General features: G+C 39.8%; 1 protein-coding gene across 2 annotated transcripts; it reads right to left on the minus strand.

Moving 5' to 3' along the window:
- Positions 1-681: 681 nt before the first annotated feature.
- Positions 682-20017, minus strand: ankrd10b (ankyrin repeat domain 10b). Of its 2 annotated transcripts, none has more exons than XM_079518460.1 (6): positions 19624-20017; positions 18494-18646; positions 17453-17544; positions 4651-4928; positions 3312-3419; positions 682-1041 (listed from the first exon to the last, which is right to left on the minus strand). In XM_079518460.1, exons 1-6 carry the CDS (start codon positions 19819-19821, stop codon positions 800-802), a joined length of 1071 nt encoding a protein of 356 aa, XP_079374586.1. In that variant the 5' UTR covers positions 19822-20017; the 3' UTR covers positions 682-799. The 2 variants fall into 2 exon arrangements, with proteins under 2 accessions (XP_079374586.1, XP_079374585.1); XM_079518459.1 differs by having other exon boundaries at positions 682-1047; positions 19624-20016.
- Positions 20018-26014: the final 5997 nt, after the last annotated feature.

Below are 26014 nucleotides of genomic sequence, written 5' to 3' on the forward strand. Positions count from 1 at the left end.
CTGTAGTTCACAAGTTCAAATGACGGATTTGTAGATGTTAGTTATTTTCGGCGCGCGACACCGTCGTACGACAATGTTGTGTGTACAACAATTTACTGAACAGTTTTCATGGAAACGTTGACACTTATCGACAGTTATTAACAATATGGTTCTTTACATAAAGTATCTAGAAATATGTTGTGACACTCACCACACCCCATGGCTTTAATAAAGTAGCCAGTAAGCATAAACGTATGAATTAATTGTAAGTAGCCAGTAAGCATAAACTGATGAATTAACTTGATTGCAATAACATAATCTGTAGCATAGCCTATGTTTTTAATTGCTTATTTTATTAACATCAAGAAACACATGAAAGGAAGAAAGTCAAAATGCTTTCTAGCGGACAACCATCTGGAAATGAAGGCATTACATTCAGTACACAGGCTCGATCATTTTAATGCCAGAGCTACATTTCAACAGGTTAGTGAGTAGTACAAACAAAGCCTATTTACAGCTGAACAAAATTTACATGGGGGGAAAAATGCATTTCATTTTTGCACCCTCACCATGTTTCTTTAGTAACTCAAAAACAGAAATCCACTTACAAGAAGACTTAATCTCAAAACTGTAGACATCCATGAACAAGATGGGCCTGCCCTTTACAACAAGTCATGAGGAGCTGACCCATTGACAGGATAGCTTTAAGGCAGACAGATACTCATATAGGCTTACATGATTACATCAAGGCAAGCTTTAGCAAAAAAAACAAACAATAGGAGCCTATCAATGAGATTCTATCGATGATAGGTAAAGGACCTTATGACCCATGGTAAAGAAGCATTGTGCTGAAGAGAGCATGGTCATAAAACTGCTCCGCTGTGACTGATTTCTGGTGCTCCACTTGGCTGCCTGCATTGCCGTTAGAAATAGTCTCAGATGTGTTTGTGTAGATATCCTGATGGTAATGCATGACGTCCGGTTCCAGTGTTGGGTCACAACCGTTTGGGACTTGGGGTTTGCAATGACCATTTAAGGGAATATCTTCACCAGGGGATGCACCTAATGCTGAACATAAGACAGAAGGGTCAGACACTTGATACAGTTTCATTGTGATCCCAGCTCAGAATACAAAAATGAGAAAACAAAAATGTTTTGCACAATTATTCCATAAGGTCTTTAACAGGCTGGACTACACATGCACAATACCGTGGCAGTCTTTGATTCGACTCATTCTTTGATTAACATTTTAAAACACACTGAAATATCTCAGTGAACCCTCCTAGTTTAGACAAATGATCAATACATTGCAACGTAAACTCCAGAGAGCCTTATGCAATTGCACAAGACCGGGCCATAGACCTTGACTCCCATCCTGATCTACTTTCCTGCCCTGGCTGACATACAATCAGATATATGGCACACTGCCCTAGTTTTGCTGCTCTCCTGTTCGAGTCAAGAAAAGCCAGAGTACCATGGGGACATCTGCATGTGGCATAAGCCAGTGACATGCCAAAAAGGGGGAGCTTCAAAAGCCTACATAGTACTATAAGTTAACTTCGCTACAAGGAAAAAGCAACTGTTGATTTATTCACAATAAATACAAATAAATAAATAAAATAAGATTAATCTCAAAATAATTACCTGATTATCTCAGATACTTTGAAAATTCAGAGATTTAAATTAAACAGTCAGGTCTTGGAAGTTGCACGAAAACACATGAAAACACAACACAATCAAAGCCCACCACAATTTATATTAATTCAAATTAGTCAACATTTAATGAGGTTATTATTAAATACAAAACTAAAAATTGCTCATTGGCAAAAAAATCCAATTTGTACCAACAGTAAGGTAACTCAACATTTAAAGCTGAACAAATAGGCACCACCATTAATGTAAGAGAACAGTTTGCCAAATGGCATGAAGCAACTAAAGATGATGAATGTACAGTACATTATCTGGTACTATTCAAAACAGCTAATTCAATTTTCTTTTTACTTTAAGTACAAATCCATTCAAATTGCATTGAGCAGAACCATTGATTCAGAACTGCTTGTTGTGAATGGCCAATTTCTAAAGAAATTCTATCAATTTATGGATATACAGTAACGTGCTAGGTACTGTCGACATTCAGGCCTTTTCTATTACCGAGTACACATCCATTATTCACACCACACACAATCAACAATATAGCACACGGCCAAAATGGATACAAAGGAATAGCACACAAAAGCCTCCCAGCGACTATATGTCCTAGTACATCATACAGTATAAAATCTGCACAGTGAAAATGTTTATACTTTTCAAGCTACATTCATGTTATGCTTTGGCATAAGATAATTATTTAATAAAATATAAAACAAAATAGTAAGTATTAAATGAGAGTAGTTTAACTAAATAAGAGCAGAGCAGAATCAAATTCTGTTCCAAGAAAACACTTGCCTTTTTGTTTTGGGGAGCGAACACATGTACTGTCATGTCATGTCATGTCATGTACTCAGTCCAACAGAAGGTAAATTATAAATTGGTCTCTCTAGGTCTGCACCAGCACTGCTAGCACTAGTACACATCCTTATGTTGAGATTATTGGATGATCACTCAACCATCAGACAATCTACACAGCCTCTGATTTGTCACCCAGCCTCAATTTCTCGCCCTAAAGCAAACATGACCTACATTCACAGTGCTAGGCAGAAGGGTGTCACAGGAATTCTGCTCCTCTGTGTAATCTAGGACATCTTGCTGTAAAATTGTGCAAAACATTTATTCCCTTCAAATGTCTCTTTTCTACATTACAAATGTAGGGAACTAGGGATTGTACAAGAACTTTATGTATAAATTGTGTATCAAAGTTACCAATAAACAATACTTTTCAGAATACCTTTTCCACTAAAATCTCAGATAGCATGAAAACAGCAAAATCTACCTCTACACCACCTCCAAGAAAACATATGCCACTATGCATACAATATTCAGGACAAATGGGAGTGTGACAACATAAACTGCAATTAAACTTTGTTGTGCGCCGGGTCTCATGCGCCGAAAATGAGATGCATTACGAGGTTGTAGATCTCCCACTTTCGGCGCGCGACACCAACGCTCAACAAAGTATAAATTGAGCAGCACACAATAACCATTCCCCTAGAGGTAGGCATAAGAGTTGGTGCAACGACACGGAATCTGCATTGAGGCCACGGTGATGATCTCCAGCTCTTTAGGTGGAGGCCTTGACCTTTCTGCTCCCCCCTGCTCCTCCCTCTGGTCTATGGGACCTGGCCCCTGTGGTGGAGTAAACCCCTTCAGCCCAAATGTAAACGGTCCTGGCCCACCTGAGCACACAGTGTCTGTCGATTCCATATTCACACATTCCATCTGGAAATCTCCAGCACCACCATGTGGCCCATTCCCATTCAGCACTCGTGACGGTATATCCAAACCTAAGATTCGACAGAGACATGGAGGAAGGAACATAATTCATTGGGATGTTGCAACAGAGCCTCTCCATTTACTCAAACATTTGAAATCATGGTACCAATATTGCCTAATGCAACATATTTCAATGTAATAGGCGTATAGGCCATAACAGGTAATTTCATCCATCTCTTAAAAGCAAGTCTTTTGCACGTGCGCAGGAGAAGACCAAATGAGGGCCCGAACTAGGCCTGAACTCCTGCAGTGTCTTCAAATACAAGAAAAAAAGAAATCAATGGGAATTACAACAGCGTTTCGGTCTGTTAGAACTTCATCAGCATAACAAGATAACATGAAGGTCTAATATACTGAAACGTATTCCCATTAAACATTTTTTCTTACATTTGAAGAGTGTGCAGGAGTTTTCTTTCAATCCATCTCAATCTGAACACGATTTCACTGGTTCAACATACTAAATATTTTCAGCAGTATTTTTTACAAAACCACATCAGACTGAAAAGACATGCAACCCAACCCTCTCTGTCACAGACAGCATTGTATTGCAGTCTGGTTAAACGAACAATAGCAGATTTCACAGTAGATTAACACAATTTCTGCCGGGATTAATTAACAACACGGCAGGATATCGCGCCGTTCAACCCCCAAAACACTGCGACCGGATGTTGTGTCAGCTTAATGGTGTGTGTTGACTCTCGACCGGATGTTATCGTCTGCCTGGAGCATGATCAATACAGGCCGGCGCCATTACTACGGCCGCCAGGCTCCGTGCAATAAGCGTTGTTTTGACCAGAAATGCCGCCTGGCGGGAGGGGCATTTGGAGGCTAAAGCAACTGAAAGCGTGCGTGCGTCCAAAGATGGCGAAGCCCAGGGTCTAAGCTAACAACAGATAGTCATCCGAAGCTAATGCGAGTATACTCACATTAGCCCTTCCACTAGATCGGATTAAACACATTTATACAACTGAATAAACGTAGGCTACGCATTTTGGCAGCGTCGCTTCCCGACAAATAATGCAGGCTATTATTTATTATATATATATTTATATACATTATTATATTATATATAGTATTTTGGCAGGGAAACGGGTTAAAAAGAAATTATCTGAGTTTATGATGCGCATTTTGTAATGCTCAATTAAGTACAGTCATACTCAGAATAATAATCATCCTGCTATTGTTCCCACCACACAGGCAGTACACACTTAAAAGATTCCATTTAGCGGGGCAACAACCTACCATTAATTCTTGCCTTCTTGTTCTGACTGACATCCATGCTATCAAACGACCTCTTTCTGTTGGGCACCCCATTCAGGAAGCTCCGTGCCTGGACCGTGGGCTGAGAGTGGAGCCCATTCTGACCGCCAGTGCCTTTCATGAAAAACTCATTGAGCTGGGCCTGGGACTGAGCCAGGTTCCTCTGCAGGTTCTGAGCATTGGAGAGGATCTCGGCACACTCCCGGAAGCCCTGGGCATGGGCCAGGTCAGCAGCGGTCAGCCCAGTGGCATTCCTCATACTGCACAAGAAGACCGAGTGTTAGATAGACCCCCCCCAACATTGTTTTGGCGCACGCACGCACACACACACACACTGTCACAGTCTCACACGCACACACACATGCTCACACACACGCACGCACACACACTCACACACGCGCCCACACGCACACGTACACGTACACAAACTGCCTGTGCTGCTCTATGCTCTCATAACCTCGTCATCTTCATTTGATGACGATTGATCCTTTTAGATCATTTTTTTCTCATCTTCTATAATATCAATTAAATAAAAATGTGGACACAATTTCCAAAGTAAAAAAAATGGAAAGGAAAGGTCTGCTGCAAACGGGTATGATTAAGGGCCTGAAGGAATGCGCCAGTTTAAATCAGTACGTGACATAATCTGAACCTTTGAACAAGAAGAATGCGTGTTGATTTCACCAAAAGCAGATGGGAGTGAAATCCTTGAGCGCTTCACCTTGTCTGAGCAAAGGCTGTACATGAAGGACGATTCACCAGGAGGGAAAAACACCAAGCATTTTGCACGTCAATAGCACCTCTGAAGGATATGTGCACACAATTCTTGATGACAGTAGAGTTGTCGCAGTGTTTCTTAAAGTTGAAGTGTGAAGTGTGAAAGTGTGAAAGATGAACAAAGTGATTCAATTACACAGTGTGAGTGTCTGATTAATGTTATGTGCACAGATATATTGTATAAAATGTTTGTGTAAAGTGTCAGATAAGGAACAAAATGTTGAAAAAAGGTCAGTGAGGCTGGCCATGGAAAGTGTAAGAACTTTCCAAGAAACATGTTACAACGGTGTATTCTCCGCTTCTGTAAGACGGTTTGAAAGGCTTCATAAGAAATTCCATGACATCCATCATTGTTGAGGGGGAGAAGATGGCATATGATCCCCAAGCATCCGAATCATAATGTCTTCTTGGCCTATGTGGGATACACTTTGCTTGGATGCTGATCAACAAGACAAAATAACATTAATATAATCCGACAGAATCCTCAATATCATCACATATTAATTTGGATTAAGTTGTGCGCATCACATACAGTTGAGTTAATCATACCCGATTGCAGCAGGTGTCCTGTGGTAATTTGGATGCAATTATGAATGAGCAAACGGTGCCGTGAAAGTGATCATTTTCATCACTTTACCCAAAAGGCATTTTGAGATTTCAATGCATTTTAGTCAGTACTGTGCCAATGTCACCTAGTATATTAGTTTTTCCATCATCAATGTGGATACGGTAAGACATTAAAGAAGGAAAGCTAGAAGTAGCCACATTTTATACTTATCCATTAGTTAAACTATTTGACTGAGGATAGTTGTATAATTAATTTAAAACAGGGACTTGATTATTGCCGTTAATGTACTATAATGGAAGATTTTACGGTGTATGTCTGTCTAACGTCTTGGACCTGAAGTTTGTTAACTAACACAGTTTGTTAACTAACACACTTCAGGCCAAGGAGACATCGCGAAAATATCCAAGTAAACAATACATGCATTTAGTTTGGTTGGTCGAATGCCAGACAGAAAATCTTTTCTATGGGCAACCTGAAAACACAACTGCACTTGTTCTGAAGCTAAATGTCATTGCATTCTGTTGCAGAATGAGTTTCTGGCAAAACAAGTATGTCTTTGTCAAAGAAACAGGGCTGGGCTTCTGGCCCACGTGTCTAAGCTTTCCCCTCAGATTGGAAATGACTGCGTTAATTAATGTGCACTATGGATTCTGCAGCCCATCTCAGAGGGCACTCAACGAAAGGGAAAAGTGTTGACAGAGCAGTTTCTAATGGGAATACGCAGTAGAAGTTCTCAGTGTTCTCATTTAACCCGACAGTAGACACATGTAATAAGATTTGAATGTGTATGGAATAGGTGTTCAAAAACAGGTTATATTCAAAATTAACCTGTTGTATATAATAATTCTATATTAACCCATTTTGACCTGAGATCAGATTCTAAAAAGGTCTTCTACATCCTGACAGTTTTCTGTTGTTTGTCAGTCGTTCTTCGATTTAAAAAAAATAGCAGACCTACAAGCTCGTAGCGCGCCACTCGGTGGCACGCTATGAGCTTGTAGATCTGCTATTTTTCAATAGCTAAAGCATAACATAATGCTAACACCAAAAGGGGTTCCCGCCCAAAATGGGTTAAACTGAGTGACATTGTCATCCATACATTGGCATCAGATATGCATCTTAAAAATGGTAACTGTTTGCTCATTCATAGTGTGTATAAACTGTTCTTATCTAAACAGGGTGCAAAACAATCCAAGTAACATTTTGAGTAAACGGTGCACATGAAAAAAATCTGTAGAATAAAAAACAAAAATCACACATTAACTTGCATACACTTCACCCGCCCCCAAATTAACGCTTCCAAGAAGATAATACGCTTTGTAAAACTCAAATACAATTTTTTTTGGTGAGCTAGATAGACAGGTCTCACTCTAAAGGAATGGGCAATCTACTTATTCAAATAAAAGTAACATATTTGTTTTAATTAATTATCCTAGTTTCATTTTGCAATAAAGTTTTGAAATTGGAATGGTTCGGCAACAGAATGTTATGTCAAAGTTGTAGCAAGGTCAATGAATGAAGCCACATTGTTTTCGGTTTCCTTTGAAATAAATATTACCGGTACTTATGAATTGAGTACAAAGGACCACAATGGAAACAAGTTCCTGGGGCTTTTTATTATTAATTATCCTGTTAGCACAACCTTTGATTGTACTACCAGTGTATAACGTATTCAATCGATGAAATGTTGTTTAATTTGTTGCTTAATATAATTTAGGAGTCAAGAAAACTAGTTTTGTTCTTTTGACAGCAAACGCATTTCAACAGATCAATAAAATCACCTTATACAGCAATGCTGAGTGAATTGTAAGAGCCACAATGTGAATATATTATTCAGCACTTTTCCATTAGTCCAACTAGTTAATTTTCCTTTAATTTGATCAGTTTTGATCCCTACATAACATTGCAAGAGTCATGAGATGACCATGTAACCTACCTACATTTATACCTATTATGAAAGGTATGTAATGCCACAGCAACTAAAATCTAGAAAAGTATTGCAAATATCTAAACTGTAATTATATACATTACGTTTCCTTCTCTGTATTTGAAGAGCCTACAGTACATACTGGTAATTGTGACCGAGCTGGATTTGCCCTGGTATCTATTCTTAATTCTTGATACTTGCAACTTTTAAGGCAATCACGGTGATGACTAAGGGCCGATTCATACTCCTATTTTACCGCTGTTTCGGCGCTGTAGTGCCGAAATGATTTCGGCTCGTCAGAAATTTTCAGTAGCACCAAAGAGCTGACTTTAGGACGGTACCCGCCCCCCCGAACCAAATGTCACATTGTAGGCTCTACAGAGCCGAACCGACCTTTATTCAGCTCTAAAATAGGAGTATGAATCGGCCCTAATGGGGATCCGTAATAAACAATAAACTCCTATTTCTTCATCTTTATCTTGTTCAGCCTTTAATTTACTCTGCAACCAGCTGCTTTAACAACCCAACTTGCCCTCCGGGACAAAGTTTTATGTTAGAAAAATAGTCTGCATTCTGGATCATATTCCCATGGATATTTATTAATTCATGACCACCAAAACATCTCCTTTGTTGGCAAATATAATAAATATTTATGGGAGCAGGATCCAGTGTGAGTGGATTATATTTTGTGTTCTTCTATCCAGCACCTGTTATCATTTTGATGTGCATGGCATACACATATACATTTGTAGTTCAAACTTTTTGTACAAAGTTTTATCTCATCTTATTAACAGTTGGGGAGTGATTCTCAATGTCTTGGAAATGTCATCCAGTTAGTGAGAAGGGGGATTCTGCAGAATTTGAAGCAAATAGAAAGATTCAGTGCTTCCAGAATTGATTCAAACGCTATTGTGAATTATTGCAAAGTACATATGAAAGCTCTTGTCTTCTATAGCTGTAGATCCCCGGCTCTCTACTACTTACATTGTTAAAACCGACCATTTATTCATATATTTATTTATTCATATATCTTATTCGTATCATTAGGATACCTAAAGCTATATTAGCTAAAGCTATATACCTATAAGCTATATATTTCCTTTGAAGTGAGGCCTGAAAATCTGTGCATTTTTCCTTGAAAATTGATAAATATATATATATTTTGGTATACCAATTAAAAAGGAAGCGTTAATTCTTTGTAAATGCCTGATATGCTTTGCTTTCAGCCTTAGGCACACAGTATCTTCCCCTGCTATCCTCTAATCTGCCAGAGGAAGCCTAATATCATGCTACACATCTTGAGACTCACATGATTAAACCTGTCCACCTAAAGGGTTCCTATGGTTAGTTAACAAAATTAAAAACAAATAAACAGAAACAAAAAAAATAAAAACTGGATACAGGAACAGTCATGGATAATAAGCAAAGCATGCAGGTCTAAAATCTTTAAATTCTTTTGTTTTGATTCATTAAAATCCTAGCATTAAAACCAATCACCGCAAGAAATACCTCAACAGTTTGCCAGTGTGTCGATAGGAAGCGATAGTGAGAACACTCAATGCCACAACAGTGCAGCTATCCCAGGGAACGGGGCAGACTCTGCAGTGTCTATTCTCCCCCTTTTCTAGGATTACTTGAAAAAACCAAGTCATTTCGAATTCAATGGTTGCAAAACATTAAGACGTATGTTTCTGTTTCTGATAACAGTACAGAAAAGTATATATATATTCTTTTTTTCTTTTTACTGTCACTTTCATAAAGGAAAAGGTGACAGATTAAGATGTCAAAACAGACTATGATATCATTGTATTGGGTTAATACTGTAAGTGACAGACAAAATAAAACAGTTATTTTCTATGAGGCGAAATATACTGCACAATAAAATGACAAGATCAAGAAGATGATTGTTAGCATTAAACAGTTAATAATATGCGGCTGTGCCAATCTAGCCTCTCTCACTCAGCTGCTCTAGGCTTTGCTAATTGCACTGCTCTACCCAACTGCACACTATGCGCTATTCTAGTTTGTCCTAATTTACTAGTGAACGACCGTGATACTTTGAGGCTCATGACACCAAAAGAAAAAGGAACATTTTCAACAAACTAAATATTGTTTTACACAGTAAGATTACTAGTGCACTCAGTCTACAAAGTTTTCATGGATGTTTTGATTTAAATGTTTTCTTTTATAAAAGATAAGTTTGTGATTTTATTTTTTAAAGAATATTTGATCTGAAATTCCATTAGCAGAAAGACAAAACTTGGCCTGCTCTTGAAATAACTTGCCTACTGATAGATATTTTCTGGAATATTGTCAAGAAGTGGACCTCTCCTCAAGGGTAATTTCTTCAAAGAAGGAACACAAGCAAATGTCCAGTTGATCATAAAGCCAACAATGTAGGGAAATAAATCGAGGGACAAAAAGGAATTTCTTCAAAAAGGAACACAAGAAAATGTCCAGTTGATCATAAGGCCAAGAATGTAAGATCCAGGTGGGGCAGAAAGTGAGAAAAGCAGCAGTCAGCATGTTCCTTTTCCAAAGTCTCTTTCAGTTTTCTCTTCCACTAAATAAATAGAATGCTGTTGCTGTGAAAATTTGCTATGCTCCATTTTCTCATCTTTTCAGATTCTACATGCGAGTAATTCATGTACTGTACTAACCTAGGAGAACACCCCAGTGTTGCTTGCTTAAGCTTCAGGAATTTAGAGTCTGTATGCTGAGTTTGTACTGAATACTGCATCAAGGAAGCTGTAGTCGTTTCTTTTGAATTCTTTAGATGTTACAGATCCTGGTAGAGTCGATCCATTATCTGCATTGCAAGGGACTGAAATATTGCCATCACTGTCAGTTAAAATAATGACAAAGGTTTCGGTGAGTTGACAGAAAGAAAACAGTCATCCTGCTGTGGTCTAAAGTTCCCAGGGAAGAGGAGAGCATGAGATCGGATCCAGGATTGAAACGGAAATAAGGAAAGAGTCCCCTTTATTGGCGGAAGAGGGTGAAAATGCAAGAGCCAAATTAAATAGACGGCACTACCAGGGGCTCATATTCAAAGTCAATTGGGAAATAGGCCATCCCTTTCTTAAAGCAAAGATGTCAAGGAAGACGTAAATACATAAGATAATGTCCAATATCTGAAAAGGAGGCCGTCTGAATTTCAGATCAAATATACTGTAGATAGTTTGATGTTATGTTTGCTAGATTGAGGCTGCAAAGGCCATAGCAGGTCTAAGGACCACATTTTTAAGTAATATTGACAGCTTCAAATTAATGGATCAAAAGGGAGAACTCCCAAGCAGGATCAATTTATAATTTTGCTTATTCTATTCATAAATTGAAAATTAGGATGAGGTAAATTCTGTATTAATATAGTGTGATAGATGTAGCATTTGAAATAAACTTGCCATATTTAAAATAATTAATCGCTTTCTGCTTTTTAAATTTAACCAATACATACAGTATTTAACCATAAATGTTCACTCACCTTTTTGTCAAAAGTACCTAAATATGGCAACTAGACAATGATATTACACACATCTGAGACTATAAAAAGCTATATTTATATATTTGTGAATATCTGAGTAAACCTGTGTTAGAAATATATTAAATGTTTATTCCCATCATCCAACTCTGTTATCAGAATATAAATGTAAAAATGAATAAACTTGATACCAAGTAAGGAATAAAAGCTTAGCTAAGTTCCCTGACATGGGAATGTATGTTAGGGAACATGGGGTATTTCTGCTTAACTGTGGGGCGGCTGTGGCTCAGGAGGTAGAGCAGGTCGTCCAATGATCCCTTGGTCGGCGGTTCGAATCCCGGCTCCTCTTATCCACATGTCGAAGTGTCCTTGGGCAAGACACTGAACCCTACATTGCCTCCAATGAGTTGGTCGGTGTGAGCTTGCCACTGGGATGTGTGTTTATGTGGGAAGTGAGGACGCTGGCATCGACTGTTTGCTGCTTCACCTCCTGAATGAATGAACCATTGTAAAGTGTTTTGAGCACTTGGAAAAGCGCTATAAAAATGCAATTCATTATAACTGAAATAAAGTCCAATTTGAATCATGGTTGGTCTACTCTATAATGTATGTTGTTACCATGACCTATTAAAGCAATTTAGTTTCAAATCATTTAACATTGTATTATTAGTAGGACTTTGGAACCGAAAAGGTGCTGCTCCTGATAGTAGATGCTTTTACATAGCCTTTCATGAATCGCAATCAAATATAGCAGAGCTTTGTGAATTAGGCCCATTGTTTTAATGACATTTAGAGATTTCCGACCATAGTCTTGGCTTGTCGACTTTCTGAAGTGCAGAAAGTGCACGTCAACAGTGTGGCGACTGTGACTCAGGAGGTAGAGCAGGTCGTCCAATGATCCATGGGTCGGCGGTTCGAATCCCGGCTCCTGCTGTCTACATGTCGAAGTGTCCTTGGGCAAGACACTGAATGCCAAATTGCTCCCGGTGTGCTGGTTGGTACCTTGCATGGCTTCCGCCGCAATCGGTGTATGAATGTGTGTGTGAATGGGTGAATGTAATGCACTATGTAAAGCGCCTTGGATAAAGGTGCTATATAAATGCACCATTTACCATTTATAAATGCACCATTTAACAGCAATATGGCGGACTGAACCTTTGTAACGTGGTGCCTGCCTCTAAACATCAAGGGGAAAATAAAGCACATTCCTCAAGAAAAATATGCCAGCATCGAATGTCCGTCAGAATTCATTGACCCATACTTCCAGTCAGTGAATTTGAATAAACTAATTTCTCAGCATGGTCCTTTTGGTATGATAACCATAATGCATGGTCACAAAATGTACTACTTTTCTGCAGCATTTATGTGAATATTACATTAAGAGTCAAGGAGAGTACAACCCGTCATGGTCACTGACCTCGACTACGCAGGCGACATCGCCCTATTCTCAAATACAGGAAGGTGAAAGGAAGGAAACTACTACTGGCAGTAGACATGGAGTGCAGGAAGATTGGCCTCAAGTTCAATGCCAAGAAAACAAAAAGGTACTGACAGTCAAAAGGACAAAACCATTGCCACTGCGGAGAAGACGGTGCTTGACAGTCGAGGACTTCAAATACCTCGGGCCTGGACTGCTTCAACAGAAAAGGACCTGAAGGGCCGGAGAGCACTTCCCTGGAATGCTTTTTTTTTAATGTATTTTTGTGGCTTTCGCCTTTATTTTTATATATATTTTTATGGGGAGACAGACAGTAGGCTGACAGGAAATGGGGAGAGAGATGGGGGGGGGTGACATGCAGTTAAGGCCGTCGGGATCGGGAGTCGAACCGGCGGCACACTGCCAGGCTGGATTACCAGCCAAGGTACCTGGACCGCTGAGCCACGGCCCAGGCCCCTGGAATGCCTTGCATGGGATGAGGAGTGTGGGGAAATCAGACATGGGAGAGGCGGCTGTTCATAGCACATGGACGGACCGCATCAGAAATGTGGACCTCTATGGGGACCTACCACGGTCATAAAGTCAGAGAGAGAAGGATGAGGCTGGCAGGGCACTGCGTCAGGCAAGTAAATTGACTATGGGAGTCAACCCAGGGCAGAGCCAGGAGGGGCAGGAAGCTCAAGAACCTGATGTTAGAGAGGAGAGTGTGGAGGGCAGCGATCCAGGAGTCCCGAGTTGGTGTTGGCAAGACCACACTCTCGCATCGGATGATTCGGATCGTGGAAGTGTGTGCATACTTACAGCTTTTTTCTGAAAAGGTACAGCCTTAAATTTTAACATGTACTCACTGCTCAGTTTTAGCGGGTTTCAGATTTTTCCCTTACTAGTTGTGTAGTTGGTTAAAAACGTCTATTAAAAGTTTGTGTCTCCTTTTCTTGATTATTTTTTTGTGATGGAACCGCGGAGGGTGGGGTATACAGTATGTGGGGTTGTGGTATAATTATGTCTTTATACTTGAAAACCCTATAAATAAAGTTCAGTAATTGTTGCACATATACAGTATGTAATTATTATTGAGAATCTATGTTGTCTTTTAATTTAATTCTAAAATTGAGTGTAAAACAAAATCAAATAATGTCATGAGCCTCTTTCCCACCTAGCTGGCATTAGTTTCTCATCCCAGCATTCTCTACATTCCTGGATCATGAGCTAAAAAGGAAATGGCATGATAACAAACAAAACAATTTCTGCAGGAAAAAAACATTACATTACATCATTTGTATTACTAAGTGTTATTCAACAGTTGATGACCAAATGCACATTACCTCCACTAAATCAGTCAAGATTCATGTATATTGCTTTTCTAATTAAAGCCAGGGCTTTTTAAATACAATGTCACCTTTGTTTACAGCGTTCCCATGAACAATAATTGAAGCTAGGCTTCCTCTGAACAGAATTGTCATTTATGAAGAAAGGTTTCTCCAATTGCCTTTCAGCATCGGCATTCTTCAATGAAATAAAGGGATACCAGAGATAGAAAGTTAACAATGTAGGATTGTAGGATGAACCCAACAGTTTTCATTAAGAATAAACAATGTTGACATGCTTTTCATGAGTTAATGGATTTGTCAACACAAACCTGGTGAATATTAACAGAATTGGCAGAATATTAACAGAATTTGGGGCAGCGGTTGCCTAAGGGTTAGAAGAGCGCCCTTGTTGCCAGTTCGATTCCCCGGACGGGCTGGAAAAATCTGGGTCGGGAAGTGATTGTCATCATTCCCCCAACACCGCTGAAGTGCCCTAGAGCAAGGCACTGAACCCCCAACTGCTCCAGTGGAGCTGCTTAGTGGCCAACAGTATAAGACTGTGGTTGTACTAGTCAGCTCCCAGGTTTTAATGTGTGTGTGTCTGTATGTGTGTCTCTATGTGCAGGGCGTTGCTGAAAATGAGCACACTTCATTTTAATAAAAATTAAACAAAATCCAATGTCAGTTCACATTTTTCTCATTTGCAAATGGCAAACAGCACAGTTTCACCTGATTATGACAATTACTGTCCAAGGGAAGACCGTTAGCTACTTACTGTAGGCGACACTCTGTCTGAATTCAACACAGTGCCAGCCTGCCAGGACACTGATTTTCTTTGTTGAGATGAAAAGGCATACATAGTTCCATACTTTATGGCCATAAAGAAAATAATTTAATAAAAGTCAATTACATGCAGTTGTATATTAATTTATACACAATTGCATTTTAATCATATTCCCAAATAAACTATATAAAAGCATTTAAAAGCCTTGTTATTTATATTTTATGTAAACAAAAGGCAAAATAGACTGATATCTTACAGTGATGGAGATATGTGTGTGTGTGTACATACAGTACCTGTATGTAATGGTAACTATTAAGGTAAAAATACTTTACAAGAATATTACTTTGTTTAGGCTAACCTTATTCTGAGCAGGTTAGAAGTTAACAGCAAAAATTATTTTAAGAATTTACCGTATATAAAGATTATTCAAGATTCATACCACCAGATTGGTGGGTTTTGCATCATTATGGTTTTGGTAATGCAAAAGTCACACACCAACGATCGAAACATGTATTCTTTTTTTTCCTTCCTATTATTAGATTAAACCACAAACATTTAGTTTCTCACCTGGAGATACAAGTCTGTAGGTCCAATTGAATCCAAATCTATTCAATTTATCACAATCTGTAGGCTGGCCTTTTGGTTTTCTTCAGTTTTGCTATTTTACTTTTGTGGAGTTTTAGAAAATACAACCCCCTTCTTTTTGTTATGCCCTCACAGGCCAAGGTTATGACACTACATTAACTGTCAACTAACATGCAAATTATTTTAACTTCGTAATTATCAACAATAAAAAATGCATTTCCTATTCCAAGCATTTAATTTTGTTTACAATATGAATAGGAATTGAATCATTAAATTTGATAATTTGTTAATAGACTCACCTTGTTTATGGCAGATAGAATGCACGGTCACGCCAACGTTTAATTCTACCTATGAGGGCGGATTCTGACAATGCTTTTCAATTAGTTTGAAATTGATTTTAATTATTTTATATTTTTTCCCAGAAATCCATGAATAGCAAGAACTGCATTGCATTGATGCATTCCCATTGAAAAGCATTGTGAGAATCTACCCTCATAGGTAGAATTAAACTTCAGTGTGACCAGAGTAATCTAGTAAGAGAGTGGCGACACTAGCGTTGACTCCCATTGTAACAATGGAATGCGGAGGTGCTCATTCTATCTCAATGGGATAGTTCCAGCCATAGGAGCAATGTTTGGAACTATAGCCCACAGGCACCCGCGTTGCGGCGAGATCAAAGCATGTCGCTACTCTCCTACTCTACACTCTGGGTGTGACCATGTCCTTAAGGAGCATCTGGTAAAGAAGTATCCTAACAGCTAAAAATCAATTGCAGTAAACGGAACAGAAATGTAGCCTCTTCATTTGGACAATGAAATATGCATACGCTGAGGAAATGTACATTTGGTCACCAAGTCCAGCTGGACTGCCCAGCTGTGTAAGATACTAACAAAAACAAACTTTAACAAAGAAAACAACACTCTGAACTCAACAAAGACCATGCAACATGGCCTACTTTTATAGAAATAAAAAAAAACATTGGTCAACCTTTACATTAAGTTGTTCTCTCTTAAATGTTGAATTTCAACTGTTTTGACTTGTTACTTTAGTATTTATACATGTTTAATACATAATGGCAACACAGCATTTCAGAAATCTGTGCCAAGTGTAACTAACTCTATAAATCTAATTTGGGAAGTAGTTCTTCATCAATTCAAACAGTTAAGTTGTTTTAACTGTAAATGTTATTACACACAGAGGACAACTTAATATGAATTGTTGCAACAATTAAACAACAAGATATATCACGTTTTCAAGGGAGCCCCACCAAAATCGCTGATATTCATCAAACAGTTGACCTTGTGGTCAAATTATTCGGTACTAGGCAGGCTTGTTAATTTACAAACCATGATGTACCAAGCATTTTGTCTGGTACCTGTGTGAACGTTTATTTAATGGTGTTTTGCCTTTTACTTGGTATCCTGTCAATCATCCTATGGTTAAATAATCTTGACTACACACAATGACTGTGTGACCAACATTATCAAAGTCTAAATGGGAGAGAGTATGACTCTATAGTAAAGTGCCTTATTATTGATGGCCTGAATCTGAGCTTCATATCAAATCTCTCTTGGCCAACCTCATTATACCACATTAGCCTGCATAGAATTAAAGCCTGGAGGTGTTTGAAATCCCAGACTTGGAATTGTATCATCTTTGTGTGGTTCACATATTTCAGATTATTTAACATATACAGTTTAGAACTTGATTGCTAAATCTAATATCCATGAGAAGAATGATTACATGCATCCCTAGATCTACCTAACACACAGTATTACTCTAGTCTACAATAAACACAATCTCATATTTTTTTTTGCTTACGTTTTGGTGGTGATCCCTTTTAAAGGTGCGGTTGAGATGTTGTACAGAGAAAAAGAGAAAGAGGACACAGAAGAGTGCTGGAACAGGACTTACTCAGATTTCGCTCCCTGAATCAAGAGAGCGTTGATGCACTCCAGACTGCCCGCACGAGCAGCCTTGTGGATGGGCGCCTCGCCCACATAATCCTGAAGGATGATGACAGAGATCATCGTCACGCAAAGAAAAACATAATCACCGTGCACAATAATAAAGCGACCAGAATCCCGAGGGGGCAATCAGGATGTGACCGCAGCCTGGACAACACATTATTAGTAAGATGGTTGGAGTGAGAAAAAAAAAGAAAACAAGAAAGTGAAGTGAGTGAAGTAGACAGAAAGAGAGAGGAATATTTTCAAGACAATCACTACTCTAGTCTAGTCTAAACAAACAAAAAAGTAGGCCATGTTTGTTAAAATGCTGTGTGGTTCTAATAGCTGAGATGGCTCTGGATGAGAATTAAAACAAAATAGGGTTAAATAATAAATATACAAAATGTATTATGTCATAAAAGCAATGACTCAAAGTGATGTAATCCCTGACAAGGAGTCATTATGTAATTGTGACCTACTACTCGGAATACACTCAGCATTGCGAGGAATAAAAAGGTATCTAGCCAAGTGGCAGTTATGATGAAGAATATGAAAATACACAAGAAAGTAATTGGAAAAAAGCTCAAATCTTGTTGATAAGTATTCTGAATATAGGTCAGATGGAGAAGACAGCGGTATACTAGAGGTTAACTTGTGTCATAAGTGTTAAGATGACCCCCCCCCCCCCCACAGGCCATGATGGGATAAGGCTAAGCTCAGCCTCACAGACTGCTCTGTCTTTTTTATTTTAAACTCTTGGCATGTGCATGCGACGCATGTCTGTGTGTGCACGTCCATGTGTGAATCCACATTTAGGCACTGAATTTTGGGTTAAAGGATGTCACTGGATGTCACTTACAGCTGTACTGTCTACCATTTAACTATGTACTGTGCTGTGCTCACTGTTAATTTAACCTCGGCACCGAAGCCTTTACATTTATTGTACAATTACTATTTGGATGGTACCAAGTTCTACGCATCTCGTGTGGTTATATATATACTGTACCTGTCTGTTGATATCAGCACCAGCTTGCAGTAGCCATAACAGGCACTCAGGGTGGCCCCCAAAGGCAGCGATGTGAGTGGGTGTCTGAGCGAACCTGGAAGTCATAGCATTCACACCACAGCCCACCTGGACCAAACGCATCACACACTCCAACTGTAACAGAAAAAAGCCAAGGCATTATGTAGAGAAGAGGGGGAGATCTAGTCTGGGTACTAATTACAAATACAAAGCAAAGACTATAGGCATGCATTTGTGTGTGACAGTGTGCCCCAAAAATGTATGCTTCCCTGGTCAAATTTTGTGATGACGTTTGTATTGTGTTGATCAGGGTAAATTCAGTCCATCACCATCAGTCATACCGTCCTTTATCAGACTTGGAATTATTTATTGGGTGAGTACACATGCCGTGCAGAGCAGATTGAAGGCCTATTCTCCAGTTTTAGGTGATAAGGTCGGTGGTCACCTTATCACCTGGAAAGTTATGAATAGACCTTTATGCCGCACATATCACGCTGCTAACCGCGAGCTATGGCTGTGTATTACATCATGAAATGTATGCAAGAAAATATAAATTCTAGGGCTATATTTGCATTATCTTCAGATTGAGAAGGCACTGTCGTTCAGCAGAAATGCCCGTCCAAGTCATAACAATTTAATACCTAGTAGGGACTTCACTGAGGTCCCATATGGGGCTAACCAATTACCAAGACAAGAGTATTATTCATACAAATATTTAGGCTACTGTGTTAAATAATCACTAATGCCCGTTAATTTTTCTTTAATCATGTGGAATGATTTGAAGGACCAGTGCCAAACATCTACGTAGCAGCAAGTTTAGCAGGGTGGCGAGCTTGGCGTTGCCGCCTCACAGTCACTTGCCTGTCTAGTTACCGAACGATGAATGGTCATCATCATTTTTTAAATTAAATATAAAGATTCCATTGAACCGCCAACGGCAACGCCTCCTTTTTCTGCGTGGTCCTGCTACTGCTGCTAATGGCGAACATACCCGGAAACCATTCCAAATGCATTATCCTTTATTTTGGGACAACGAACGAACGTTTAACTTTAATAAAGAATAGTCCACCGAAGAGTGCGGCCCGTGACTCTAACATTAGTATACTAGGCACCTTTCCAAAATGCGCAGCCCAGTGTATTGGTGTCCAGCCGTAGAAGGTGTCTTCCACAGCCAGGTCAGCCGGGTTTGTGATGCACTGAAGGAGAGAAGACAAGGCACCGACGTCCCCGTCCCTGCAGGCTCGGTGCAGAGGGAACCGAACATTCAGTACCTCTTCGCTCGAGAATCCAGATTCAACGCCCACCGACATTATTACAGTCCAAAAATATATCACCACAAGAAACAAGGTGATTGTTATAGCGATAGGAGAACAGATCGAACGATAGCTATTGTTTTATATTCTGTTGTTAAATGATGCTCATACGCCGCCGCCAGCCTGTCGTGCTGTTTGCTTCTGCCTGACAACACACAAAGCAGGGCAGCTCTGTCTGTGTCTGTGTGTGGAGCTGGAGTGAAACTTGAGAACCAGTAAGTGAGTTGAAAACTCTGGAGTGGATCCATGGAGTACGGATTTCGCTCTCACGGATTTTTCGTCCAGATCAGGGGCTGAGGGGCCACTATATTTTCAAACTCATTCCAGGGGCAGGGGGCCCATATTGCATACACTGATTGATTGATTTATTTATTGATTGATTGATATTGATTGATTGTAGTATTTATTAACAGTTTGCAGAATTACAGTACATTTCAAGCACAACTCAAAACTCAAAACTGTTAACTGTGAGTGGACGACCCAATAAACTATAAAGCATTACACTTGTTTATAAAAGGGTCCACCTTGTTCAATTCATCATGACATTTAGAGACATACAAATATACACTTCTATATATAGCCAAAAAACGGGAAATCATCATCATAAAGGAGGTAAAAAGGGAAAAGAAAACATACAGTGAGGGGAAAGGGGTGGAGGGAGGTTTGGGTGGGGGATTCAGATTTTACGGGGGCCGGTTTCGAATTGCAGCCATCTGTAGGTGCCCTTTGAGCCCTTTGTGTCCTTTGAGAGCGGTTTTGAAGGAGTCAAGGGATTTACATGTCTTACTCTTAATGACCGTTGGTAGGGCGTTCCACATTTTGGTGGCATATAGGAGCGAAATTAATTTAGTCCCTTGTTTGTGCCAAATCTGGGTTTCTGCCCAACACTGTCGGGCAGACCTCTCTCTGTATTTTAACTTTTTCGTAAATTAATGATGCCCAACTTTGTCACTCGATATCACATAAAAGTAGCAAAAATAGCTGATCTAAAAGCTTTTTTGCTATTTTTTAATTGGAATCCTAAATAATTAAGTGGTGCTAGCCACACCTATACGCAGCTATGTGTGTCCCTACATGTCCCTGTGTCTGTCCGTCTGAGCACGAAAAACACCTCGCTAATTCCACTGGATGGCACTGTTGAGCAGTGTCTCTCTCTCTCTCTCTCTCTCTCACACACACACACACACACACACACACACACACACACACACACACACACACACACACGCACACACACACACAGAGGCCAGGGAGGAGGGCTGTACAGTACAGTAAAGTACAGTACTAGTAACAGCACGATACAGTACAGCACTCACTTCAGACTGGTCTGATTTTTATTTTTTTGCTACTTTTGAATTGGAATCCTGAATAGTAACATTTCTTTTATCAAATCTCAAATGCATAAAGTTATACTTATGTTAACTTTATGAACATAAATACTAAATCAATCATATCTAAGCTGAAATCAATAATGTATCACTATCAGTATTCTTATATTAACCTGCAGGCCGCATTAAGTGAAGGTGAGGGCGCATGTGGCCCCCGGGCCGCCAGTTGCCCATGTATGGTCCACTCCAGATGACATAGAGCGCCCTCTAGAAACAAGTTGCTTGCTTGAGAGGAGGACAAGGAAGAGGAAGAAGAATGAATTATTTCCTAGCACACTCTAAGGTCACCAACGTCATTTTCGCTATCATGCAATAGAAGGCAGATTTGTCGCACCATGGGAGCCAAACTGCACCCTGAAGTTCGGCAGAATGCACTGGAGCTCAGTGAACAAACACTATTTCTGAATGACTGAGATCTTTTGTAAAGTAATTGCTTCTGGCATGTAACAGAAGACATATAACACATTATTGTCTGCTGTGTTGCATTGTTTTCTCTTCAGCCAATACTACAGTATTTGCACAAGTCAGTTGAACTTACTTCCTCTGATAGAAACAAAAGCTACCATAAAGAGGTATAACTAGATTGTTTAAAAAGGGTAACCAGACGAGGTGGCGCTATTGTGGGCACAAGGGAAATCGGAGCACCTCTGAAGTGTGGGCACCAAAACAATGTAGGCACCGGGAAAGTGCGTTTCCTAATGTTGACATTAAGTCAGAATATCTCTCCTACTTTAAAATGCCAGCGTGGATAAGCCTGATTACACTGCATGAGAGTGAAATCCCGTAAGAAGGCACTTTTGGACAAAAATAGCGATCTACAAGCTCACAACGCGTCGCAGCTTGTAGATCATCTATTTTCGGGGCGCAACCCAGCACTCTTTAGCTAGTGGAGATGCGGTGTAACGACATGGATTTCTAAACAAATTTGTTCAACACAAAATACTGTGTTCAAGTTCAGGAGACTTTTCCTGAATGCTGCCTTCCAGTATGGCATGGAAAGGAGTGCCATTTGCATTTCTTTCAACATGTAGTAAACGCTACATTCGTGGTCTGAAAAGGGCAGTTGTTTTACAGATGGGTAAAAAGGCAGGGGCTGAAGCCCCCTTTGATGTGTGCACGTCCCTGCACTGCATGAAATCTGACTGGACCATCTATATATGTTTTGAGGGCCCTATCTTGTGCCCCTTACCCCTTATTCCTAAATGTATTTGCCATTTTTTACTATTTTGAAAAACATTTTAAAATTGTGTTCAACTAGCCGATCTACATTGACACATTATGAGCTTGTAGATCGGCTATTTGAACTATTTTAAACGTTTTTTTCAAAATAGTAAAAAAAAAAAAGGCAAATAAGTTTAGGGAAAGGTGTGGCGCAAGATGTACTGTAGGCCATGCAGTCTATTTCTGATCATCCTTTGACCTCATCATGACCAGCAGCTGAATCTTAGCAACCTATTCTTCTGACCTTATTTTTAAGTGGTGCAACCACTTGATCATTAAGGCCCCATTTACACTGGCAGCCAAATCCAGCCTGAATCAGATCTGTGCCACATCCAGATTGGAATCTGATTTGGTTAAATGAGTCATGTGACCATTTAAACCAATCGGATTTCAATCTTGATGTGGCACAGATCTGATTCAGGCTAGATTTGTCTGCCAGTGTAAATGAGGCCTAAGTAGCTTTGTGTGTGCCTGGCTGCCTGCTTGACTGGCTGGCTGTGTCTGAGCACGAAAATAGCATTTGTTTGGATTTCAAAACCAAGTGTCACTGTTGTGCAGCCTAACACACACATAACTCAACTGTATATATGATAATTTCAGGTGTATCAGTAGGCTACAGTACAGTACAGTACAGTACAGTACAGTACAGTACAGTACAGTACAGTACAGTACAGTACAGTACAGTACAGTACAGTACAGTACAGTAGGCTACAGTACAGTAGTACAGTAGAGGGACCCCCTGGGGACCCCCACACGGTAACTCGTCATTTTCTCAACCGTTTGGGACCTAGGAGGGCCTATGAGGGAACAATCAATATGGACCCCACAGTGGGGTTCGGTCGAAAATACTTTTACCACAACATCATAACACTAGATTTTGAAATTATAATTTGGAATGTCAAGGACTGATGTTACTTCATCACTCAACCAAGTTTCAGAAAATGGCCCATGAGTTTTGGATGACAATTTGAGAACTGCATTGATGGGTGCTTTGGCATATCAAGTAGTAGCAGTAGGTGACATTGATTGACGACTAAAGTAGCCACAGGATAGGATGACTCAGGAATGTTAGCCCTGGAGTCTGGACACACACACACACACACACACACACACACACACACACACACACACACACACACACACACACACACACACACACACACACACACACACACACACACACACACACACACACACACACACACACACACAGTGGTCAATCATTTTTTTTAGGTTCTTCGTACACAGGCTTACTGTAAGACAAGACAGTGTACATACTCAATTCGTGTTAGTTTGAACTAATATTAGGGAACCAAGTTATCCCGCAAGTGTCAGTTGGCAAATTTCTATTCAGGCACGCCACTGGATGAAATGCAATCCTTCGGACAATACAGTCTTAACTTGATCAGTATTCATTGCTATTTATGTTGCCAACATGATGTATCAAATAGCTTAACATTTCAAAACTGGGTGGATATACTCAACCCTTAAGAGACCGCTATTGTAAAGTTTAGCCCCTGCCAGCACAAAATGTATATAAATTACATAATTGGGACCAAATTATACAATGAAGCTGTTCAGCAGGAAATAAGTAATGTGTGTAGTGTCCTCAACAACACTGATACCAATAGATGACACTATATTATGTCCCACAGCCACGCCACTCCCCGCCACTATAAAAGGCATAGGCTACTTCATGGGGGGAAATGATTAAGTATAGGCTATTTGCTGTGAAAATGAGCTGAAGACGTCACAAATAGTTATACAGTAGGTGGATACATGATACGATCTGCCCCCAAAAATCACACATTGAGGAGCTTCCAAACAACACATAGGCTATAGCCTCCTTAGGCTGATGGAGAAATTCCAATACAAACAGGGGTAGCCTACTCTTCAATATGGGACAATTCCATGTGTCTTGATAGGTAAACACTCATTTTGTTGAGAGGAATGGCATAGGTGTGGTGTGGTTGATGATTTATATAAGGATGCACAGTTGGGGAAACAATTTAATTTGACAGGGAGGGGTGAATTTTGGAAATATCTTCAACTAAGGGGTAGTGTGGAAAGTGTGTTCAACCTTGGCAGGGGATTAGAGGAATCTAATATGTTAAAAATCACTTTTGACTTGCCACATTGTGCCTCAACATTAACAAAAAATATAATGGAATTACAAATTGGGAAGACTGAAAATCCTAGATTAATATGGCAAAGAGATCTAGGATGTGAAATAACTTAAGTGAAGAGAAATGGACCTGGTTGAATATCATTTCCAAAGTTGTGGGCCACTAGGGATATTAGAAGCAAATTTACCCATTACAAAATCATACATAGATTCTACTATACTGTGAAGCTATTTAGGATGGGCTTGGTAGAAGAAAAGGATGTTGGAAATGTCACTGTAATGTCAATGTAGATGCCATTGGACTCTTTCAAGTCTGCACTGAAGATACATTTGTTCACTCAGGCTTTTGGCAATTAGTTTGTTGTTTATTTTTTCTGTATTGTAAAGCGTCCTTGGGTTTCTTGAAAGGCGCTATATAAATTCAAGTTATTGTTAATGTAACGGGAGAAAACATTACATGCTTTTTGGAAATGTCCTGTACCCTTTTGGAAAGAGTTACCGAGGAGACTTGGAAATTGGAATGGAGAATGGTTGGGAGTGGGACAAAGATGACCAGAATCTCCAATGTTCTGTATTCTGGGAGATAGCACACTTTTGCCACAAGGGGTCACCAAAGCACAACATGCATTAGTGACTCCAAGCCTTATCACTGCAGCCAGGCTGAGAAACTGGAAGAGCTCGTGTACAGCACACCTGCATCGTATGAATATTCGATTGCCAGAATAATGTCAAAGGCAAGTTCCATTTAGTACATTAAAGGATTGGTGCATGAAACATATCTGTAATTACAGATTATATAATCACTATTGTTAATGTGTAGAGTGGGTGTTGTCCTAATAGCATAGTTTTCCCCTTTTTTGTCTTTCTTTTCCTTTTAATTATTTTGTTGGAAAAAAAATATATAGTACTGTACAAGCCCTCCTCCCTGGTGTGTGTGTGTGTGTGTGTGTGTGTGTGTGTGTGTGTGTGTGTGTGTGTGTGTGTGTGTGTGTGTGTGTGTGTGTGTGTGTGCTAGGCTGCGCAACAGAGACACTTTGTGGACAACAAACGCTATTTCCGGCAGACAGACACAGACACAGACCCAGCCAGGGACACACATTGCTGTCTATAGGAGTGGCTAGCACCACTCAAAAGCTGATGACAAAAAAACACCACAACACCAAATGTGGAGATCTGTGTTCTGAGAAGCGGAAGGTCTTGAATTGTATAATTATAGCTGATATAGTAAGGTTGGTAGATGCCTTTCTTTTGGTCCTTCATTTACCCTGGGGAAGTGGCTGAGGACAGATGCACATTTTCAGCAACACCCTATGTACACATTAAAACCTGGGAGTCGACCAGTACAACCACAGGCTTAACTGTTGTTGGCCACTGAGCAGATCCAATGGGGCATTTGGGGGTACAGTGCCTTGCTCAAGGGCACTTCAGGGGTAAATGGTGCAGGCCATTCACTTTC

The sequence above is a fragment of the Electrona antarctica genome, assembly GCF_951216825.1.
Source record: "Electrona antarctica genome assembly, chromosome: 13".
NCBI lineage: Eukaryota > Metazoa > Chordata > Actinopteri > Myctophiformes > Myctophidae > Electrona > Electrona antarctica.

Coding starts and splice junctions, on each gene's coding strand:
- ankrd10b (XM_079518459.1), bottom strand. CDS start 19,821: ATGTCGGTGGGCGTTGAATCTGGATTCTCGAGCGAAGAGGTACTGAAT. Junction 4,929..17,452: donor ATTCAGGGAGCGAAATCTGA/GTAAGTCCTGTT, acceptor CTTCTTGTGCAG/TATGAGGAATGCCACTGGGC. Junction 1,048..3,311: donor GACAGACACTGTGTGCTCAG/GTGGGCCAGGAC, acceptor TCTTATGTTCAG/CATTAGGTGCATCCCCTGGT.